Raw genomic sequence first — 22252 nt, 5'->3', positions numbered from 1 at the left:
CATCCCATTCGAAACGGGGCCGAACATAGCGGTTTGGGCGTCCAGGAGGCTCTCGGCTCCTCTCCGAGTATACTCGCTCTCGGGGTGCCGGCCTTGGTTCCTCCCGCGCCCTACCTTGGCGCAGCTCTCCCAACAGAGTTTTAGATAATTCTGACATCTGCTCCCGGACATCCTTCAAGAGTTCCGCTTTCAGAGCCTGCTTCCAATCCGTGCGTTCTGGTTGTGTTGGCACGCTCTCATTTACAGCCGCGCATACTGGGGTCTCACCCACTTCTACCTCATCGCCCTCCAGGGCTAGCGCCTCCTTCCTTAGATCTTCAAACGTGAGGTCGGGGTCCCTCCGAAACTGGACCATCAGGCTCTGTCTCACGGGGCCCTCTTTCATCCCCAGAAGGAACTGGTCGCGCAACAAAGTCTCTCCGTCGCCCAGCCCATGATCGCGGCGGGTCTGTAGCCGGGTGAACTGCTCACGCAGTCTTAGGGCAAATGCTCTAATGGGTTGTCGGGGGCCTTGTTTAATTTTTAAAAAATTGGGAACGGAGGACGGCTACAGGGGTGTGGTCACCATATTGCTCGGTGAGAAACTGGAATATAGTTTGGGCATTGGTTCGGACAGCTTCAGGGGCGGCCTGTACTTCTCGCCGCGCTTCTCCCTCTAGGGAGTTCAGCACGAACTGGAGCCGCTGGGCTACACTAAGGCCTTGTAGGTCGGCTAAATACTCTAACTGAGCCTTCCATTCCGTTAGCCGTACTCCCGACTCTGTCCCTCCATACTTTTGGACCCAAGGGCTGCCCATAAAGACAGGCACCGCACGGGGTTGGGCTGCGGGCCCCGCGTTGTCGGTCATTGGGCTAGTCCGGTTACTCAACTCGAGGTGGAATCCTGCCGACTACGCCAAAATCTGTCACAAGCCAAGGGCGGGCCGCTAATATTTAAGCCACGCCCCTTCTAAACTTCCACCTCGAGGAGGTCCCCAAAACCAACCCAATGACCAGACAACAACGAGGAACAGGTAAGTATAAAAATATTTTTTTTTTTTTTTAATTTTTAAAAAGTACTGGGGATTGGGGAAAAAGGGAAATTAAAACTAAGGTCCGGCTCCGCCCTCCAGGGGGGGCCACGAGCAAGTGAGTGACAGGGGGTGGGGGTTGCGTCGGGGAACGGGCTCCCGCCTCTGGTTCCCTCTGCCCGTGGCACGCTCCTCTTCCTTCCTGGAGGCAGAATAAATCAAAGTCAGTGTTGGTATGGACTTGTTCCTATTCCGCGTACCAGTAGCTCGCTCGAGGCGGTTCACCGCCTATCTCGCACAGCTCCTCGCTGGTCGACTCACTCTCCTTCCCTGTTCTCCCTTTCTCCACAGATGACTGCTGGGACACAAAGGCACAGTGAATCGGTTTCCAATGGTTTCTCTCACCTCGTCGCTGACTACAGCTTTGGGTAGGTATGGCTCTCTTCACAGTTCGTTATCTCGACATTCACGCTGTCTCTCTCTCTCCACAGATGACTGCTGGGACACAAAGGCACAGTGAATCGGTTTCCAATGGTTTCCCCTCACCTCGTCGCTGACTACAGCTTTGGATAGGTATGGCTATCTTCACAGGTCGTTATCTCAACATCCACGCTGTCTCTCTCTCTCCACAGATGACTCGTCGCTGACTACAGCTTTGGATAGGTATGGCTCTCTTCACAGTTCGTTATCTCGACATTCACGCTGTCTCTCTCTCTCCACAGATGACTGCTGGGACACAAAGGCACAGTGAATCGGTTTCCAATGGTTTCTCTCACCTCGTCGCTGACTACAGCTTTGGGTAGATATGGCTCTCTTCACAGGGCGTTATCTCGACATTCACGCTGTCTCTCTCTCTTCGCAGATGACTGCTGGGACACAAAGGCACAGTGAATCGGTTTCCAGTGGTTTCTCTCACCTCGTCGCTGACTACAGCTTTGGGTAGGTATGGCTCTCTTCACAGTTCGTTATCTCGACATTCACGCTGTCTCTCTCTCTCCACAGATGACTCGTCGCTGACTACAGCCTTGGATAGGTATGGCTCTCTGCACAACCCTCACGACACACTCCTCTTCCCTGTCGATTAGGCAGTTTTAACAAGCTATATTTCACTTAACAGGGCGGCGGACTTACGGTGGCTGGCTACACGGTGCGTCCACTGGACAGTGGTTTCCTAGGTGGCGCCGGGGGCCAAAACCCTCTCGGCGAGCTCGTTGGTCTATAGAGGGGCGAGAACCGTCACGCCGGCTCACCGGGTCGAGCGCTGCCCTTTCCTCGAGACCCGTTGGTCGATCGAAAACTGGACCGGGGCGCCCTTTCGTCGAGACCTCGGGCCGGCGGATCTCCTTCGCCTCAAGCTCTATGTTGATCAAAAAGACACAGGTAAGGTAGCAATATCATGGGTAATACTCACACACCGTAAGTAGCACAGTTCTTCACCGCCACTCCTAAACTCAAGTCCGCCGAGCGTTTGGCTGGGAAAATACTTCGAGATACCACTCCGTGATTCGAAGACTGAAACACACTCACAGCATAATCATGTACAGGTCTTACTCTAGGACCGTTCTTTCCTCTTCGTCGTCTCAAGAGCGAGTGACTGGAGGCGGGGGTACGTCAGACAAGACAACAGCAATCCCACTGCAATACACAGCATTACACAGCACCACTTCAAGTGAAAATTTCTACATCCAAAACTCACCCACCACTCAGTGCACACATTAGACGCCCGTCTTCCTTTTACTTTGCTCTGGACGAGAATGTAGCGATGGTGACACGGCCTAGTGTTGGTTTTCGTCACTGGAGTTGTTTTCCTCACAAAGACCCTTCGGCTCACCCACCACACTAGCTCAGGGGTAGGGCCTTCCACTCTCTTTCGGAAGCACTCAGAGAAACATACAGGTCAAATACATACACACACTCCCATAAGAAGGTTTCCGTTACTCACAACTGCTGTAATTTCTCCGTCTTAGGTTGCCTTCACGCTGCAATAATTCCAGATGCACAGACAGGGCGTTTTCCAGCCACCATCAACACTTTTCCACAGACGTATACTCACAACGATGCGTCTTGCCTTCGTTTCTTTCATCCAAGATCAGCATTCGTTTAATTCTTCTACCTATAAGGTCGTCGGTATCTTCCTCAATGTAAGTCTATGATCCAGACGAGAGAGGGAGAGCAATACAACAATCCAGAATAGCGTACCCGGTGAGCCTAACTCAGCGCTCCATACACACCAACAACAGGGATACCAAGCACCCAAACTGTGGTTCAAACTGCTCTAAAATACTCTCCTGAGTGTCGTCCTCATCCAATCACCCGGCGCTCCTCTTAATAACTCTCAGCTGTATGTAATTTGGCTGATTACAGCGTTCGCGGCGCTACCGGATGTCCGGTGTCTTCTCTTACCGGCCCGGGCGGAAACATCCGGGCGGAACCAAACTTGCCCAATTTTTGGTTCCGCCTAAAAGATCGTCACTCCTGTGACATCTGCACTCCATATATCGCTTGTGAAGCCAATATATACACTATCCTTCAAAAGCCTTTCAATGTTTGTGTTCACTGTTTGGTACATCGTCGGGAGACACACATCAGTTAGGTATTTCCTGGCTGGGGGGTCGTATCATGGATCAAGGCAGCTTAGCAGGCGACGGAACCCTTTATCCTCCACAACGGATAGAGGTTGTTCGTCGAGGCAAATGAATTCCATAATTTTTAACGTGACGTCTTTCCACTTCGTACTATCCCTGCTGTATGGTTCACGTCGTTTAAATGCATCACTCACAGTCGTCTGGTTGAGGGATGGGGATGTTGTTGGCTTCGGCTGGTTTAGTTTCTCATACTCTGCATATTCAGTTGTATGGCGTGTTCTAAGATGCCTAATCATGTTAGTGGTATTAAAATGCCGTTGCTTGCTTCCACCTCGAGGGATTTCATCACGACATACATTACAAACTGCTAACTTTACGTCTTTTACTTTACGGACACTTTGAAAAACTTCCAGACGGGAGAACTCATGTTGCCACCGGTAACCTCCACTCTGCTGTTGTTTACCTGTGCGCCGAGCATGCACGTGTGGATGCTGGTGGTGAGATGGTATGATACAGCGGAAATTTTTTTATCAATTTTAAATGGACCCACCTACCTAGGACTGAGCTTCTTACATGGAAGACGAAGACGGAGATCCCGGGTGGATAGCCAAACCCATTGTCCAGTGTTATATTCGGGGTGAGGTCTGCGGTGGCGACTGGCTTGGTCTTTCTGTCTTTTGAAGGCTCGTTGAAGGTGCTGATGAGCTAAGTTTCATGTCTCCTCGCTCCTTTGGAACCAGATGTCGACAAATGGCAGATTACTAGGTTCGCCTGACCATGAGAAGAATGGTGGTTGGAATCCTAAAATGCACTTGAATGGAGTTATACCAGTAGCGGGTTTGATTAAAGAGTTCTGTGCATATTCCGCCCACATCAAGTATTTACTCCAATCCGACTGATTTCGCTGGCAGTAGAAGCGTAGAAAGCGGATAATTTCTTGGTTGAGCCTCTCCGTTTGAATGCTGGATTGAGGATGATACCCTGAAGTCAGACTGATATTGACGTTTAGTAATTTGAAAAAAGCGGTCCAAACCTTAGACATGAATTGTGATCCCCGATCTGACACAATGTCCTCTGGAAGTCCGTAGAACCGGAAAACCCAGTTGCATAGTGCCTCCGCTGTCTCAAAGGCTGTAGGAAGCTTGACTAGGGGTATGAGACGGCATGCTTTGGAGAACCTGTCCACTACTGTAAGGATGACGGTATGGTTATTAGATTTGGGGAGATCCGTGATGAAGTCTATGACAATGTGTGACCAAGGGGGTTCCGGGATGGGTTATGGTTGTAACAGGCCAGCTGGACATTGGTGTGATGATGATTTGACCGTGTTGCATACAGCGCAGTTCTTGATGAATGTGGTAGTAGCTGTAGACATAGAGGACCACCAGAATTTGTTTTGTAATAGGTTAAGTGTACCTGTAATGCCTGGATGACCTGAGCTGAGTGAAGTATGGATGTGTTCAATGAGTTTCTGACATAGTGGTTCTGGTACGAAAGTTTTCCCTCGTCGACAGTCAGTGGGAGGAGGAGAGAGAGTGTTGGCCTGGTTGATCTCTGTTATGACATCCCATTGAACGGGGACGATGATGAGCATTTCAGGGATGACATTCTCAGTTTTTTTAATGAGTTCTGGATCATTATGAATACGAGAGAGAGCGTCTGCCTTGATATTCTTAGAGCCTGGTCTCTAGGATACCGAGAAATTAAATCTTGTCTGTTTCACTGTTTTAATGTCTGTACCTTTAAATGCAAAAGAGCTACAGCTCCTCACTTCCTTACAAACAGACAGTGAACATTTTCAGTTCAAATAGATCTGATTAATACAGTCTGAGACAAGAGGATCTAGTGGACAGAGTACAACTCGCTGAGGGTGGAAACTATGGTAATGCAGGACTTTAAGAGGGTTGGGTTTTTAACAATGTGACCTCACATTAATAAGAGAATCAAAACGGCATGTCTAACGAGACTGCTTTGGTTTAATGGGGATTTAAAAACAAGGAGCGGGTGGATTTTTTTCATTTTAGGCTGCCAACACACATTAAGTCCAAAGTGGATTTTGCATAATAGGTGCCCTTTAAACAATTACTGCTTAATGAAGAATCTGTGTCCTTCAGATGTCAAGTTTGATTGTGTCGTAATCGAAAAGAAGATGTACATCTTCTAGCCGTATTTGTGACAGATGTGTAAAGGGTATAATGCCTGCAATCAGGGACGTGCACAGGGGGGTTGCTCAGGTTGCCCGGGCAACTGCCCATATGCCCTTCTCGACTCAAGTTGCCCTTCCGAGGTGGAATTTTTTTTACTTTTACTTCGTTTACATTGTGCAGCGTTCCTTCGTTACTGTATTTTAATTAATTACGAAATTTATATTTCATTATTAAATTGCTGTCTCGTGTTTCTGAGGCATTCGCGAATTAATGACTCGTTTGAGTCGATTCCTTACAAAGTGTTGCAAATAAATGAGTCTTTTGAATCGATTCTTTACAAAGCAAATGGGCCAAACTTTGAAATGGTTCGCGAATCAGTTTGAATGAATTGTTCAGATCGCTGCAAACACGGAATCGTCTGATGCTGTTTTACTCGTAGCCTATGTAGAAACACGCAGAATATAAACAGTTTTGGGTGACGAGGATATGAATTTACCAGTCTTTTAACTAAAAGCAGCACTTCACACATGTACCCGCCATTATATACGCGTGACCTGTTCGTCGTCAAACACAGTTAAACGCGTGCAGCCTCCAGAAAATCCATCGATGATTGACGTCTGATTCGCTGTATACTGTACTGATGTAAGTGATCTTCACAAAACACACGCGACATGACAACATAAGAAAACATGAGTTTTGTCTAAAATCAGTTTGTATCATGTAAGTGTAAACTGTCAATGTCCTCAGACCATCTTAGGAGATTCTAACTTTATATATAGTGAATGCAAAACTCTTATGAGTTTACAGTCTGATATTTCAGCTATAAGCTACATCAACATTGAGACTAGAGTTAATTTGTAATGCTTGTCTATTCTGTGTTTGTATTCTTTTTCTGTACTGTTTGTGTTGCAGTTTTACACATAATGTATAAGTGTCCTTCATAAGTATTGCTCTGTTTGCTGTGGAGTCAAGAAATGTCTAAACATTAAAAGATGAACATGAGACAAAAGTACAGAATCTGTCACATTATTTTTTTTTAATGGGCACTGAGCTGTGTCCTGATTGTTTACACATGAAAAGCATAAAATGTGTAGGATCAGTTTGATTCACTTGTGTGCATTTGGGTACAACACATAAGTCAGCATTTAATGCTGTTGTTCTTTGTTGTTAAAGCATGTATGTGTTGAAACATAAACAAAGATTAATAAAATATGACATTCTAAAATTCTGACATAATGATATGTATCTTACCAATATCTGGTCTCAAGAGTAAAAAGAAAAATCTTGTCTTTAGTGTTCTGATACTTATGGTGGGCAGTGGATAGTGTGTGTGTGTGCGCGTGCATGTATGTATACCTAGATTTATTTTTTCATGAGTAACTAGTAACTCACTACTTGAGTATTATTTTCATTGCATACTTTTTACTTCTACTTGCGTAATTATTTCTTTACTCACTTGTACTTTTACTTAAGTAAAGTTATTGGCTACTCTTTCCACCTCTGTTAACATCTTCATAAATCCAGGCTGAGTTTGCCATGTTAGCCTAAATAATTAGACAGATAGCAGCTAGCTATCATAGATTGCAGACAAGCAGCCTAGGCTACTATTTTTTTGGTAGGCATTAGGCAAACACGGCCTATATGAAGGACTGAGAATAACAGGGTCTTTATTAAAATCACCAAACATAAGTTTTTTTTCAGGGGGGTGCCCTTTTTTTAGGACAGAGCAACTGCCCCTTAAAATTCCTGTGCACGTCCCTGCCTGCAATGCAGAAAGGGAACAGACTTCGACAGAACACCAGTCGTTTCAGTGTGAGGAGGAACTGGAAGTCGCTTCAATCTGACAGGAAACAGAAGTTCGATCACATCATGGCACAACAAACACAATGAAAAGAACAGAGCCAGCTGTTTGCACGGTAAAGGCCAAGTTGAGAAGGTCCACGTTGATACTCTTAAAGTTTATTTTGCCTGCAAATTGCATTGTTGCTGAGAAAATGAACACATGTATGTGTTATGTACTATTCTGTATTGTCAGATATGAAATTAATATTTAGTTCACTAGCTCTAGTACACTACTTAAACAGTTAGCAGTAACTATGACAAAGATTATTTTAGTATACCCTGCTGAAAAAACAGCATACCATAGGGTGGCCATTCGTGCCAGTTCCGCCGGACACGTCCTGAACATGTTTTCGGGTTCGTTCTCCAGAAGTCGCGTTGCTCGACCGCATACGTCATCGAGGTTCTCACATTTTAGTTAAAATACGTTCGGAAATTAAGATTTATTTATTTTAAGACATACAATCATTGTAGTTTCATTCTTACCTTGAAATGTAACGATTGCTTTTCGAAATTAAACCCGAAATATTAAACCTTGATGACGTTTGCGGTCGACCAACGCGACTTCCGGAGAACGAACCCGAAAACATGTTCGGGATGTGTCCGGCGGAACTGGCACGAATGGCCACCCTAGCATACCAGCAAGACCAGCATATGTTGTGTTTTGGTGCTGGTTTGCTGGTGACCACCAGCATAGACCAGCATAATTTCCATGCTGGTTTGGTGCTGGTGGTCATCAGCATACCAGCATGTTGTGTTGTGATAAGGGGCAGTATTATCCCCTTCTGACATCACCAGGGGAGCCACATTTCAGTGACATTTGTGGAGAATGGTTTACCAACACTAGTTACTGGGTTGATCTTTTTCACATTGTCTAGGTTGATAGAAGCACTGGGGACCCAATTATAGCACTTAAACATGGAAAAGTCATGGTATGTCCATTTTAAAATATTGTTATTGTAGGCTATTTATAAATGTTTTCTTTGCAGTCATTATTTCCACACATTGTATGCCATTTATGCCTCCAAACATGTTAATAATGGTTAAATATGATAAAGATGATACTTAAAAATATATATTTTTTAAATACACACATGTTTATCTTGCTGCAGTGTAGTGAGTTAAGCAAAGTAAATTAGTAGGCTATTGAAGTGCTGCACACTTCTTACACGCAGCAGGCTTTTCATAAACAAATCAGAAAGGGGGGGGGGTTGTGCCCTAGATCTTTATGTCTAGCATAGCCCCTGGTGAACATTAAGATCCAGACCAACATTTATTTCTGTTACCCTGGCCAAAAGTAAAAATGGCCACAACAAATATGGCGCCGCTTTCGCTCCAAATCGGCTTTCCGGAAACCCCCGAGTCATGTTCGCTCGTTTTCGGCTCCGTGTAGTCATGGTACGTAAACAAGGTCAAGCATTCGCTGCAGTATAACTCTACACATACTTTATCTCTGTCGACATCAATTCATCTAGCGGAACAGCACATCTCTAACAGGTAGGGCGATTGTTGCAAAGACAAATATGTTGTTATGCACGAGCTTTATTAATATGACTGTTCTGTCAGCCTTTATTTTCTCATACGTCATGAAAGAGACCGCATGGTATTGTTTACATACAGTGCTCTGCGTATTGTGCAAAATGCGTTGTCTGAACATAACAAGGTCATTGTCTCATAAATATAGGCTACATACAAGATGTGCAATGCAGCAGTGTCATGTGTCTACAGTATTTCTGCACGTCTAGACTGCTTTTATTGAATCAGCATTGCACTCATAATACTGCTACTGTTTTTATATGCATACAAAATAACAACTGCATGTATGTTGCAGAGCCCTTTGATGTTAAATGATCTCTCTGTTTAGAAACAAATCTGCACGTCATTTTTTTATTCCCCTCTTCTTGTCATATCATATTTGCTACCTTATCACATATGGTTGGAAAATCACATGCTGAACAAAACTGTGAGCTTATGTGTGTGTCAGTCACGTTCAATACAGTTAGATTCAAATATTTATATAGGCTGTGATGCCAAAGAGATCCACATTATGTAAAAATCTGAACTGGTTCTGTCTTACCGTTGACCATGTGGTTGTGTGATGCATCAACACTGAATTTTATACAGTTATTGAAGTCAAGGGCAAGGTGTGACTTATTGGTCATAAAAACCAGTCATGCATTTCTGCTTATTGTTAATCATTTATCTGTTGTAAAACTAGCTGGTTGCTGCGTTAGCACATATTTACCTCGACTATGGTTTTCTTAAAACCAGTAAAACCTCCTTGATCTGTCTATTATGCATATGTATGTCTAGTAACACCTTAGCAATATAATCTAGACCAAACCAAGACTTTGAGGGTTTAAGACCAAGACAAGACCAGCCGTTTTCAAATGAATAAAAAATACACCAAAATACCTTATAAAGTCATTATTAAATAAATATATATTATATTAAATAAATAAATAAAATAAATATATTATTATATATTGTATTATTTATATATTAAATATATAAATTAAATGTATTACAGATATAATATAATAATATAAAATAATAGTATTATTATAATAATAGTATTAAATATATATATGCAGGGATATCACTAAATTGCTGATGCATTATCTGATTTGTTTGTTAAAATAAATAATACTATATATATATATATATATATATATATATATATATATATATATATATGCATTTTCTATGCTAAGGAGCTTGTATGAATTTGTTTTGAACTATTTTCATCGCCCTAAACGTCTAAAAATAATGTTTGTTTAAACTCAATTTTATATTTGCAAACTTGCTCATATTAAACAAAAACAGCTTGCTTGCTCTTGTGATATTGTTTAATTATATCAGATGTTATAATATAAAACATAAGATCTCATTTAAATACTTTTGGCAGTTTGTGGGCATTCATTTGCTGATATTTTTGACACAATCCCTCTTAATTTCTGACCTGTCACAACAGTAACAAAAGAAATCTAATAATAAGAAATAAGGTATTCAGTGCATTTGAAATAGAAAGTTTATATCCAATCAAATTAATGATGTTAAGAAACAAATCAGTTTTTAAAAATCTTTATAAAATCTAAAATAAAAGTCATCTTTGACAAGACCAATATAATAGTGTACTAAAAAACTTTTAACAACCATTTGAAACAACAATTTAAAAGAAACTTGCAGTAATTTAACTACATGCCGCATATAGAGCAATCTCAAATCACTCTTCTAATGTAATATTTTCCACCTGCACAAGGCCTAGAAACATCAAAGGTTTAGGCAAGAACTTTAAGACAAGATTTAAGCCAAATGTATGTGATTTCTTCTCTTCAGGAAGCCAAGATGATGCAGTGTCTTCAGTTTCTGGTTGAACCAACTAAGAATGTTACCATGAAGTTTAAGGTACCTTGAAAATAAACAATGATCCCTCTTATGTGTCCTTTGGTACAAAAGTAAGATTAATGGCTGTGCTGGCTATTTTAACTGATGCCAGTAATATGTGAGGCAAAGAGATATCCCGAAGAGACGGATTGAGAAAGTAGGCAACACATGAGGAGCATTTTAATGAAAACACTGTACTTTGTTTGCTTGCCAGTTACTTCCGTGAACAACCTTAAAGGGGCAGTTTACAAAAAATGAACATCAAGTCATTTTAACGTGTTTACCCTCATGTCGCTTCAAACCTCTATGACTTTCTTCTGTGAAACACAATAGATGTTAGGCAGAATATACATATTTAAACATATCTGTTTAAAGCACCAAAAATATCATAAAGGCAGTACATATGACTGTGCATGATCTATTTGGCACTATTATATCAATTGAACACAAACACAAATGAGATTGGAGAGCTATACATTGCACAAAGCTTTTGTATGGTGGCAGAAGAGTATGGAGAACATTCTTTTTTTCTTTTAAAATGCTGACAGCATTTTTCTCCTTTTCAATGAATTGTTTTCTTCTTTGCCTTTGGGAAGAAAATAATAGTGATAGACCGATATATCGGGCCGATATTTGCGAGTTTTATGTGCATCGGCCGATATGTGGCTGCCGCGTTCGCCGATATTTTTTTCCGGCATTATTTACAGACAGAGTGCTGGAAGGTGCAAGCGATTGCAGGTCATGTGACTAAAAACAACCAACCTTTCCATGACAACAACAAAAGGTGGTTCCATAGCACCCTCACCTGTTTTTACTATTTGTTAAATATAGTTTTTTTAAGTTCTATAATTGTTACTTTTTTTAAATTGAGACTTGTAACATTTGGCATCATCATTGTGTCATTTTTATGATGTAAACTGAGTGAGCAAAAGCAGTATCGGCTCCAAATATCGGCTCAAGAAAATCGGCAGCCTGTATCGGTCATCGGCTAAGGCTGATGAAACAGAAATCGGCACCGGCACTGAAAAATCCATATCGGTCGATCCCTAGAAAATAATATGGGAAGTTTTAGTTTACAAGATTCCTCCCCAACTGTTCTATTAAAGCAATTAAATTATTAATAAATCCAAACCAATAACATAAAATGCAGATGACAGGTATTTAAGGTGGCAATGGGGAGGAACATTTCATTCAAATCAATCAAATTGTCTTCTTAAAAAAAACGAATAATTAAATAAACCTTTCACAACATTGCTTTTGGATTATTATCAGTCTGTGTATTTCACGAAAAACATAATTGCTAATTTTTCATGGACAGGAGTTTCGCAAAAAGTCGAAAAATGAGAAGCAAGAACCTCTGGATGACAGCCAGGAGTTCATTGTGAGCCTTGCTAAGGATCTGGGCAGAGTCTGTCAGGTACAGATAAACATCTAATACACATCACATACAGTATATAACTGACGATGATCATAAGATACTCACTGAGATATGGGGATGAATGCGTGCTATCATTGTTGTTGTCAGAGGTCGGAGGTGCTGGAGCATATCTCCAGATGTGAGGATGTTTGGCCCGTTCTTACCTGCAAGGCCGTCATTCTGGAGTGGGCATCTGTGTTAGAGAGCAAGGTAAGATACTGAATGTTAAACCAGGTTCAGACTGAGCTTTTCTGTCCTCATATAAAAATGTTAAAAGAATAATGTGATATACTGTACAGTTACATAAATTGTACTATGACTACAAATTAACCTGCTTCATCATTCTTTATGCACGTATACAGTTATACATACCACACCACAAAAGCAATTCAGGTAAATGTGGTTTTTACTACCTTTGAACGTGGTCAGAAGGGGACAAGCTCAAAACGTTTTACACCCCATTTTCTCCTATATTTAGCGCCGTCCACCTGTGATCTGATCGACCAAAACACATTTTAATAGCAGGTGTAAACAGTCTCTATATTGTTCAAACAGAAGAGACCGATGCAGACGGATGGATGGCCAGAGAAAAGTGACTGGAAGGATTTGGCTCTGAGCAGTGAGCAGGATATGGAGAGTGCCAAAAGAGTCATTTGCACCTGGATCAAAGACCTGAGGGCTCAACCTGAGGTACACAAACATGATTATTAAAACACGACAATGATTGTACTAATATTTGAAATGTTTTTCCTTGAAAATGTTTGACTACAGTTCGCAACATTGTTAAAACAGTCCCTTAAAACAATTATTATGTGTGCCAGGCCAGTAGTTGGCGATGTTTCTTTGTTAAGAAACACTACACGTCTGCACACATACACATTCATCTACAGAGTGATAAGTAAGGAATAATTGACGACGGGTCGTTAAATTATTAAAAAATAATGCATTATTTTTTTAATAATTCAACGACCCAGAGTCAATTATTCCACTTATACTACGGTTACCACACCTCAAGGCATCGATCATATGATATATTTAAAGGGATTCGTTTGGTTTTTGTACTTAAATCGCTATTGTGAGTAGGACTATTTCTTCTGCGTCTCATCCAACAGCTTTTTTGCTTGTTCCAAAATGTAATTTTAAAGCTGGCAATGGAGGTTTAAGCCGTTGATAGCATTCTAATGCAGTTATTAATGAAGTTATTAGAAAGAAAGCGAGAGCGGCAGAGACACAGAGAGAGAAAGAAAGAGAAAGAGAGAGCGAAAGGGCGAGCGAGAGAGAGAGATTGTGTGAACGAGGCTACCACTGTGCGTCTCTAAACAGCGCTGTTATTGCCTCGAAAAATCGTCTGTCATGTTGTTTTTGTTAGTTCGTTATTACAGTTAACTATGTGAAGTGATATGGAACTGTAATGCGGTCAAGAGAGCTGCCTGGAACTACATTCGCTGTGCGTTTCCCAGAAAATAATTACACACCTCAGAACGTTCATCAGCCAATCAGATTCAAGCATTCAACCGTAGTATAACTAAGTAGCACAAACACAGTCCTGTGAACCGCCATTGTTGTTGCAGTTGTCAAGTACTCATGCATGCCTGTAGACTGAACGGACACTATACATGCACAACATCACAGTTTTCACAGATTTGCAGTTTTGATGTTCATACAGAAACAATAACAATCATAGTTTTCAAAAATGATTTTGGAAAACGAAAACTGGAAAAGCGAAAATGTTGTGTAAATGTCCCCTCGTATTTTGGTTTGTAATCCGATTACAGATGCCAACTCAAATCTTTTGCAGAAGGCCTAATATACAAATAATAGATGTATCATGTAGGAAAAATCCCATGTTCTTCCTCCATGTGTAGCAAAGTGTCTGGCCTGGAGAGCAGGTGGTGTTGGTTTTGGATGATTTTGAGAATCACTGGAGAAGAGGCCATATGGTCACTTTACAGTCAGCTATGGAGCTGGTGTTCTGGACCCTTCTCAACAAAGAAATAGACAAGGTATAAAGAAAATAAAGATACAGCAACATCAAGAAATACTTCAGTGGATGAACTTCTTTATGGTAACCAAAAAATTTTTTTCTTTGTGTGTTTAGGAGAACATTCCCCAAAAGTGGCTTATGTGGAAACAGAGGAGCCAAAAAATTGGTGAGGTCATTTTTTTGGATTCTTGCATATCCGAAAGAATTTGAAAATGAATTGAATGATACCTGTTTGCTAGTAGGGACATTTAATGCATAATTTCAAAACAAAATTACAGCAAGCATTTCTTTATATCAATGCATTCTGTGTATTGGTTTTCATTCAGGTGCCACCCCCTACATTCCTCACACAGGTGAGTTATCTGTTCATCCTTCTCATCTGAACAAATAATCCAGACAACTTTAACATAACTTTGATTTTGTTAATCTTTTATTCAGTTTGGAACTGGATCTGTGATCCCGGAGGTAAAATCTAAGCTCTGTTTCAAAATTTAGCCTACCGTCTATATTGACAGCAACCTTCTAAGGCAACTAAGAAGTAGACTTTATAAATGACAAAATCATATAAATGTTAGCATGTTGTTAAGCTAATATCACAAAACTGTAATAACACACAAAAAAACACATAACATGAAGGTATTTGGCACAACAGATTAAAGATAGAATGAAATCATTGATGCAATGCATTGTGGGATTGCATTCCCCTCAGAAAAGATGAATGTGATGCTGCCAAAAGAAGGCATCTTAGAAGGCTGCCCAAGTATTCAGCTTGCTAAGTATTGGTATTATTATAGATTATAATTGAATAAAATACATTTTACCTTTCATTCCATCATAGAGTTGGTGACTCTAGACCTGGACACGGCCAACCCTGACCTGCTGATCGCTGAGAATAAGAGGCGCATGCGCTGCGGTTTCGAGCGTAAAGACGTGCCCAACTATCATCAGCGCTTCGACGGTTGGTGGTGCGCGGTCGGAACGGAAGGTTTCAGCTCCGGTCGCCATTACTGGCAGGTTGACGTCGGAGAAATGGACTGGCGTATCGGTGTGGCCAAGGAGTCGGCCTTGCGTAAGGGTTTTAAGTCCCTGAACACCGACACCGGCTACCTTACCCTGCGTTTGGAGCGAGGCACCGAGCTGAAGGCCTTGACCGTCCCCTTCACCTCCCTGCCTGCCGACTCCATTCCCCGGAAGATTGGCATCCACCTGGATTTCGATGAGGGTCAGCTGTCCTTTTATGACGTGGAGCGTCGCTCTCACATCTACACCTACAATGAGTCGTTCGACGGTAAACTCTTCCCGCTCTTCGGGACGGTGGAGATCGTGAAAGACCTGGTGATCCTGTCACCTGAAGGCAGGGCCAACTGCGTGTGTCCCAGCATGTGTCTGTGGGTTGAGACCCCCAGTTTATAAACAATAGGGGTGTTTAATCTTCACACCAGTGGTTCTCAATTGGTAGGGTTGCATATAGCAGACACACAGTGCTTAATAGTAGCATGCGGTTGACAATATTAGTGATGGATATTGATTGTCAGCAAGTCCACTTTCTTGTGCTCTCTCCAACTTTTGTTAATATACGAATATGTCTTAAGTCAACGCGGCTTATTGGTATAGAAAATATAACTTAGATTACATCAAAAACAATACTGTATGAGTCTGAAAAACTAAACCAGTTGAGAGCTACTGCTTTACGCCTCTCATTAGCATTAAATAAAACACTGGATCATGTTAGTTGGAGTCATGATTAATAACTTCATTAAAGTAGTGTGAGATCTATTTCGGCTACTGTTATTGTACTGCTGCTGCACTTTATTAATGTAGTGTGTTCAAACTTTCATATTCATCTGACAATCTTAAATCCTGTCATGAAAATGCACTTTATGCGAATAAATGTAAATTCAAATTCACTTCTGTTTTCATTTTTATTTCTCAGGTTTCAACCTGCTGTAGGAGCACAAATACGAATGAGAATTTTACAGAATATAGGCTCAGCAGTTGGTATGCAGGGTACTCATGTTATAGCTTAGATGAAGTGTGCCTTTAAGTATAAAACATAAGCTTTGTCCGAAACCGCTCCCTATCCACTATATAGTACCCTATATAGGGTGTCGGCCATTTTGTAGTGGTGTCCAAAACAACGGCTGCGTCCGAAAACTCAAGGCAGGGACTCGTTGCCTCGCTGCCTCATGAGGAAATGACTTTTCTGAGGCGTGAAGGCAGCTCAGAGAAAGACTTTCGGACACACTTCAAAGGCAGCGTGTTTGAAATATAAACAGAGAGCGCCTTTGCGATAACTAATCACATATTTGAAAACTACTATACGAATTTCTCGCTAGAAATGCAATTAAAAGGTATAAAAAGTGAACATCTACATTTATTGACACTAAATTTGTGCTCCAGTTGCTTCCTTGGCCACCATTTTATTTTTTCGAACAACCAGGCTCGACCAATCACATTCTTATTGTACGCCCACGCGTATCTCAGGAGACAGGAAGTAAACCTAGCATTGAATTCGGACATGCCTTGATGCCTTCCTGCCTTGGAAAGCTGCCTCAGGACTGTCAGGAGGCAGCAATTAAAATTTTTTAGACACAGCCAACTTCATTCCCTACATTCGTTCACTACTTTTTACCCACAATGCACTCTGATTTTGAGGGTACATTCGATGTACACTCGCTCACTCATACTCAGCTGAAGGATACTGACATTAAGCACCAAAAATGTACATTTATACACTTTTGTTAGTTCTTCTTGTCAGTTATTTTCTACTTTCTTTAAATAAAACAAAAAAATAATTGCAATATCTTTTATTTAAAATCGAATACAAATTTTTATTAAACAATAAATAAACAGCAGTAAATAAATATGATAAGCAGTTGTTTAGTTCTTTTTATTATCAACTAATACAATAAACATGACAAATGTAAGAAAGAAGACTTTACTGTTTCACAGCACATCAATAAAGCCACACAGGTGTTTATGATGAATCTCTGTGACAGCTCTCTGACGCGGGATATTTACGTCAGTGTCCGAAATCGCTCACTTTTCATTTGCTTCTTCCCCATATAGTGGACTCAATTGTCATTCCCTAGGGAATAGTGAATGAGTGAACGAGGGAGCGCTTTTAGACACACCAATAGACTACTTAAAGCGTAACTAAACCCCTGCTCAGAGCCTGACTCCACCCACTGGCAATATTTGAAAAATGCAAGAAAAGTGGGCAGGTCCCAACCGAGATGGAGGGGACGAACTAAGCTCGTACCAAGCATGTGGTGAGATCGTAACAAGGGCGTGGTAAGCTTGAACCTGCTTACGTCACGAGTCATTTTTTAGACCCAACATCCAATAGGAAAATTCAACTGCAGTAGCCACCGTTCAACCTGAAGAGGGCAGCACTCAGACGTTTTTACACCATATATTGTAGTATTGGAACACTTTATATCCAAATGTCAAAAAACTTACTAAAATCAATGAACAGCACTAATAAACCATCATTCTTACAGATCAGTAACTAAAAAAAGTTGGATTAGGGTTTAGTTACTCTTTAAAAGCTGTGATTTAGGAAGCAGATGGAATTATGATACTGAGTACGTTTGCATGCACAGAATAAGCGGATAAATATCAAAAATCTGCTTATTACAGAAAACTGTTTTAATGCGTTTACATGCAAATCAATAAGCCGGCTATGCAGACAACTGCGTTTACATGGGACTTGAAGATTTATCAGTTTTCTCGCAGGCAGTGACGTCACCAGTACCACCTATAGTACATAATAGTTGATCAAAAAGTAAACGCCATATCTGTCTTAAGCTGTACTGTTGTATCTCTTCTCGTGTCTGAGGAACCTGTAAATGTAACATGAGCTGCTATTTTATTAGTTTCTCTGCCGACTGCTTTAGTCAAGCGGAGACTTTAATGCGTTACTTTGCACTTACTTCCGCGTGTGACGTTTATCTTTCATACGCGGAGACATGCGCACATGGACAAAACCGTGAGAAAGCCGGTTAAGGTGTTTACATGCCATGTGAAATCTGGGTAATGAACAAAAAACTACCTGTGCCGATCGGTTTTTGCTTACGCCATTTATCTTTCCCCGATTAAAGCAAACCATTTTACGCGTTTACATGAGCCCACGTGTTATCAGTTTATTAAGCATAATCGGCGTAAGACTGTGCATGTAAATGCACTCAATGACCGTCTTGTCCACGTCAATCGGCCCAGGAAGTAAACACAATCCGTGTGTTTGTTGTAGTCCAAGAAAAGAGAATTACGTTGGAGACGATAACGCGCGTAATCATTTACTTTGGGATTTGTACCTTTGCATATTAACATGTAGGAACTAATACACACTTACACACCAAAGGAACCGGAAAATAGGTGCTCTTTAACATCTGAAAAAACTTTTTGTTTCACAAAAGGTTCTTTGGATTTTGAGAAAATGGTTCTCTGAAAACCATTTTGACTGAATGGTTCTTATATAGCATCGCTGTCAACTTTACTTTTAAAGTCGCCATGAAACAGAAGTAGCGATTGCCTTATTTTCCCTGTGGTGACGTATCTGAATGAAACGACTTCTAAAAAGGAAATAAGGCAGGGCTGGACTTGAATTCGTCCATCGAGATCTGATTGGATTGTTTGAAATTGGGCCGTGTTGCTAATTGCAGCTATCTTCTCCTGGACCCCGCCCACCTGCCATACCATATTTCTGGAAGTAAAGAGAGATCGTTTTGAGGAGGGGAGGAGATTTTCGTTTTTGAATAAAGATTATGAGCACACACTAATTTTTAAAAAATAATGATAATGAAGCTCACAGATAAGTCATTTGTTAATAATACCACAATATTAAAAAATATATGAAGAGTTTGGTTCCAAAACGCAATAAATCCATTTCGGTAAAAACGTGTTTTCTATAAGAAAGTAACAAGATGAATACCAATATTTTCTTTTACAAACTTTCACATAGCATCTTTAGGTTATAAAAACATAAAATATTCAAATCCATAATTTGATTTTCAAAGATTTATAAAAATGAATTCTGAATTATTTTTTCCACAAAATACAATAAATCCATGATAAGCTTTTTCTTTTCTTCAAAATGCTATAAATCTATTGAATCAATATATAAATGTGCATTCATCTTTGACATTTTATATTCATTTAGTTGACTAGTGGTATACATTGCTAAAAAATAAACATTAATGACATTAATCAAAACACTTACTTTGTGATATTAAGATCACTGTCATTGCTGCGGTTATACTTGACGTCGTCGCTGAACTTTTTTGACTGTGATCAGCTGTAAAATGTTTTGGTCCTGCTCGATTTTCATTGGCTTCGTGTAAAATAAAAGTTTTTATAAGATCCCCTGGGGTCAATGTGTTAGCTCGAGAGAGCTTGATGCTGTCGGGGGAACAAGAACGATCGTCTCTCGAGTGCCTCTCGTGTAAATTATTAGATGTTGATGATTTACGTTCCTTTCTCGTCACAGAAAATCACCACAGGTTTATCAATGCAATTAAAGTATTATTTTGTTTTTGTTTGTTTGTTAATCACAAAGTACAAGATGAGGAAAACTAGGATTCTGTGTACTTAACGCGCCGCCATTGTTTGTTTACATTGCGTGTAATCGTGCGCTGTAATTTGTGGAGCGGATTTCTTGCGTTCTGTAAAAAGGAGGAGTGGCGTTTATCACGTTTTGGGAAAAAAGGGAGAAAAGATGACAGAATAACACGGCGGATATTGGGTTTTACGTAAAATTAAGAATTTACTTTTAAAGGTGCAGTGTGTAAATTTTAGCGGCATCTAGTGGTGAGGTTGCGAATTGCAACCAAGGCTCAGTCCACTGCTCACCCCTCGCTTTTGAAACACATAGAGAAGCTACAGTAGCCGCCACCGGACAAACATATCATCGTCGGAGACAACTTATTAAAAAAAATTGTCCGTTAAGGGCTTCTGTAGAAACATGGCGGCACAAAATGGAGACTTCCATGTAAGGGGACCCTCAGTATGTAGATAAAAACGTCTGGTTCTAAGGTAATAAACACATAACGGTTCATTATGAAAGGTCTTTATACACCACTGATAATATAGGTTTGTATATTATTTTGCATTTCTGTCAAGAGATCCTTCTAAAAATTACACACTGCACCTTTAAATACTGACCTAATATAATACTGATTTTGGCAGTAACTTTTTTTTTAAATGGCGTTTATCGTTTTTCATTTCAATTTCATTGCGACTTTAATATTTTTTATGAGACTTATGATGAAATTAGTTCATAATCTTAACGTTGTATATTTTCTTTTGCCATCTGTTTAATGGCAAATAAAATGCCAAAACATAATGACATATCGTTAAATGACGTATCCACTTCATATATGTGATGGTGGATTTGTGGATCCTGCATGTGTATAAACAAACCCCAATTCCAAGAAAGTTGCATTGAAGAATGCATTGAAATAATCTGTTAACCTGTTCTCTGATATCTACATAGAAGTTATGTGGCTTTATTAAGTGCAAAAATTACCCAGTTATGGTTTTACATGTCTATTTACAACCCTAGGATTTAGGAATGAAATGGCCTATTATTACCTTATTTGAAAGGGACAAAGCAGCTCTTTTGAATAGCACAAGATTTGTGTATACAGACCTTCGGCCCTATTTTAACAATCTAGGCGCATGGTCTAAAGCGCACAGCGCAAGTGCATTTAGGGTGTGTCCAAATCCACTTTTGCTAGTTTAATGATGGAAAAATGGTTTAAAAGATCTAAAAGGGTTGTTCCTATTCTCGTAATGAGTAATAAGTGTGTTTTGGGCATAACGTGCAATAAACCAATAAGAGTCTCATCTCTCAACCCCTTTAAAAGTCAGTTGTAATCTGTCAAGGCGACTCTCTATTTACATGGCAGAGTTTTTAAGCAGAAAAACTGTAAAAAGAGAAGACCACCAGTTTGAGATGTTTGTGTGCTGCTGCGCGTCTATGTGTGTGATTTAAACAAAGTGTATATCCATGTTATCATTCCGTTTATATGCGCATATTACTAATGCACCCATAAATAACAAAAAAAGTGCACTATTGACTTTAGACCAGGTTTTAGTTGGTCAATAGCCTAGTCTATTTTAGTTGCCTCAAAATAACAATGCGCCTGAACACATCTCGTTTTCAAATTTGCTATTTAAATAACGTGGAGCTGGGCATTATGTTTAAGTCAGATGAATATACGGATTTTGCAGAATAATCAATTGTTTGGAGATTGTTAATTGACGTTTCTGAGTGGTAAGTTGTGATGTGGTTTTTTTTATATGGACCTGCAAAACGTAACTGTAAGCCGGTCAATAGAAAAACTTCAGCCTTAACGCTATATAGCATTAACTAGCATATAGTGCTAACTTAGCAGTCACAACTTTGTTTAATGTATAATTTAATGTTGGGGGCGTACATCTCGACTATAACGTGTGTGACGCGTAATACACGAGTGTTGCCAACAAGGAGGTTGTAGAGTGCCCTCTGCTGGACAAACTATACAACGGCAACACTCATGACATGGTTGAAGGCTGTTTCGTTTGTTTTTTTTTTAAATATTAATTTAATGGCCATTATGAATGCCGATACCGATAGTTTGGAAAATGCATAATATCGGTCTGCCAATATATCGGTCGGGCTCTAAAAGAAACAATCATGTTTGAGGCTCATGATATGTCATTACCATGTACACAACTCTTATTATTCATCTATGCCTAGATAAACACAGTTTTACATTCTATGGCACCTTTAAAAGAAAATTAAGGTAAATTTAAATTTGAGCAATTGGATGGTTCTTCCTAGGTAGAGAGTTTCTGCAGTAAACCGTACTGTAAATCATCTGCTCAGTGGTAATGTCACA

At 40.3% G+C, this 22252-nt stretch overlaps 1 protein-coding gene across 1 annotated transcript; it reads left to right on the top strand.

The window, feature by feature from the left end:
* The first annotated feature begins 8919 nt into the window (after positions 1 to 8919).
* On the top strand, positions 8920 to 16276 carry LOC129428196 (butyrophilin subfamily 3 member A3). The gene is made up of 10 exons (XM_055185142.2): positions 8920 to 9078; positions 10921 to 10989; positions 12287 to 12385; positions 12494 to 12595; positions 12941 to 13075; positions 14251 to 14388; positions 14484 to 14535; positions 14696 to 14722; positions 14808 to 14834; positions 15208 to 16276. Exons 2-10 carry the CDS (start codon positions 10930 to 10932, stop codon positions 15780 to 15782), a joined length of 1215 nt encoding a protein of 404 aa, XP_055041117.2. The 5' UTR covers positions 8920 to 9078; positions 10921 to 10929; the 3' UTR covers positions 15783 to 16276.
* The last annotated feature ends 5976 nt before the right edge of the window (positions 16277 to 22252 follow it).

Source organism: Misgurnus anguillicaudatus, chromosome 19 (assembly GCF_027580225.2).
Source record: "Misgurnus anguillicaudatus chromosome 19, ASM2758022v2, whole genome shotgun sequence".
NCBI classification, from domain to species: domain Eukaryota; kingdom Metazoa; phylum Chordata; class Actinopteri; order Cypriniformes; family Cobitidae; genus Misgurnus; species Misgurnus anguillicaudatus.
Note: the sequence above shows the minus strand (reverse complement) of the source record. Positions and strands in the feature narration are given on the sequence as shown.

What these genes read in the sequence shown, in the direction of transcription:
- LOC129428196 (XM_055185142.2), top strand. Translation starts at nt 10,930, where the DNA reads ATGATGCAGTGTCTTCAGTTTCTGGTTGAACCAACTAAGAATGTTACC. An exon ending in ACAGAGGAGCCAAAAAATTG is followed by an intron (nt 14,536 to 14,695) that starts GTGAGGTCATTT and finishes GTTTTCATTCAG; the next exon opens with GTGCCACCCCCTACATTCCT. An exon ending in CCCCTACATTCCTCACACAG is followed by an intron (nt 14,723 to 14,807) that starts GTGAGTTATCTG and finishes TCTTTTATTCAG; the next exon opens with TTTGGAACTGGATCTGTGAT.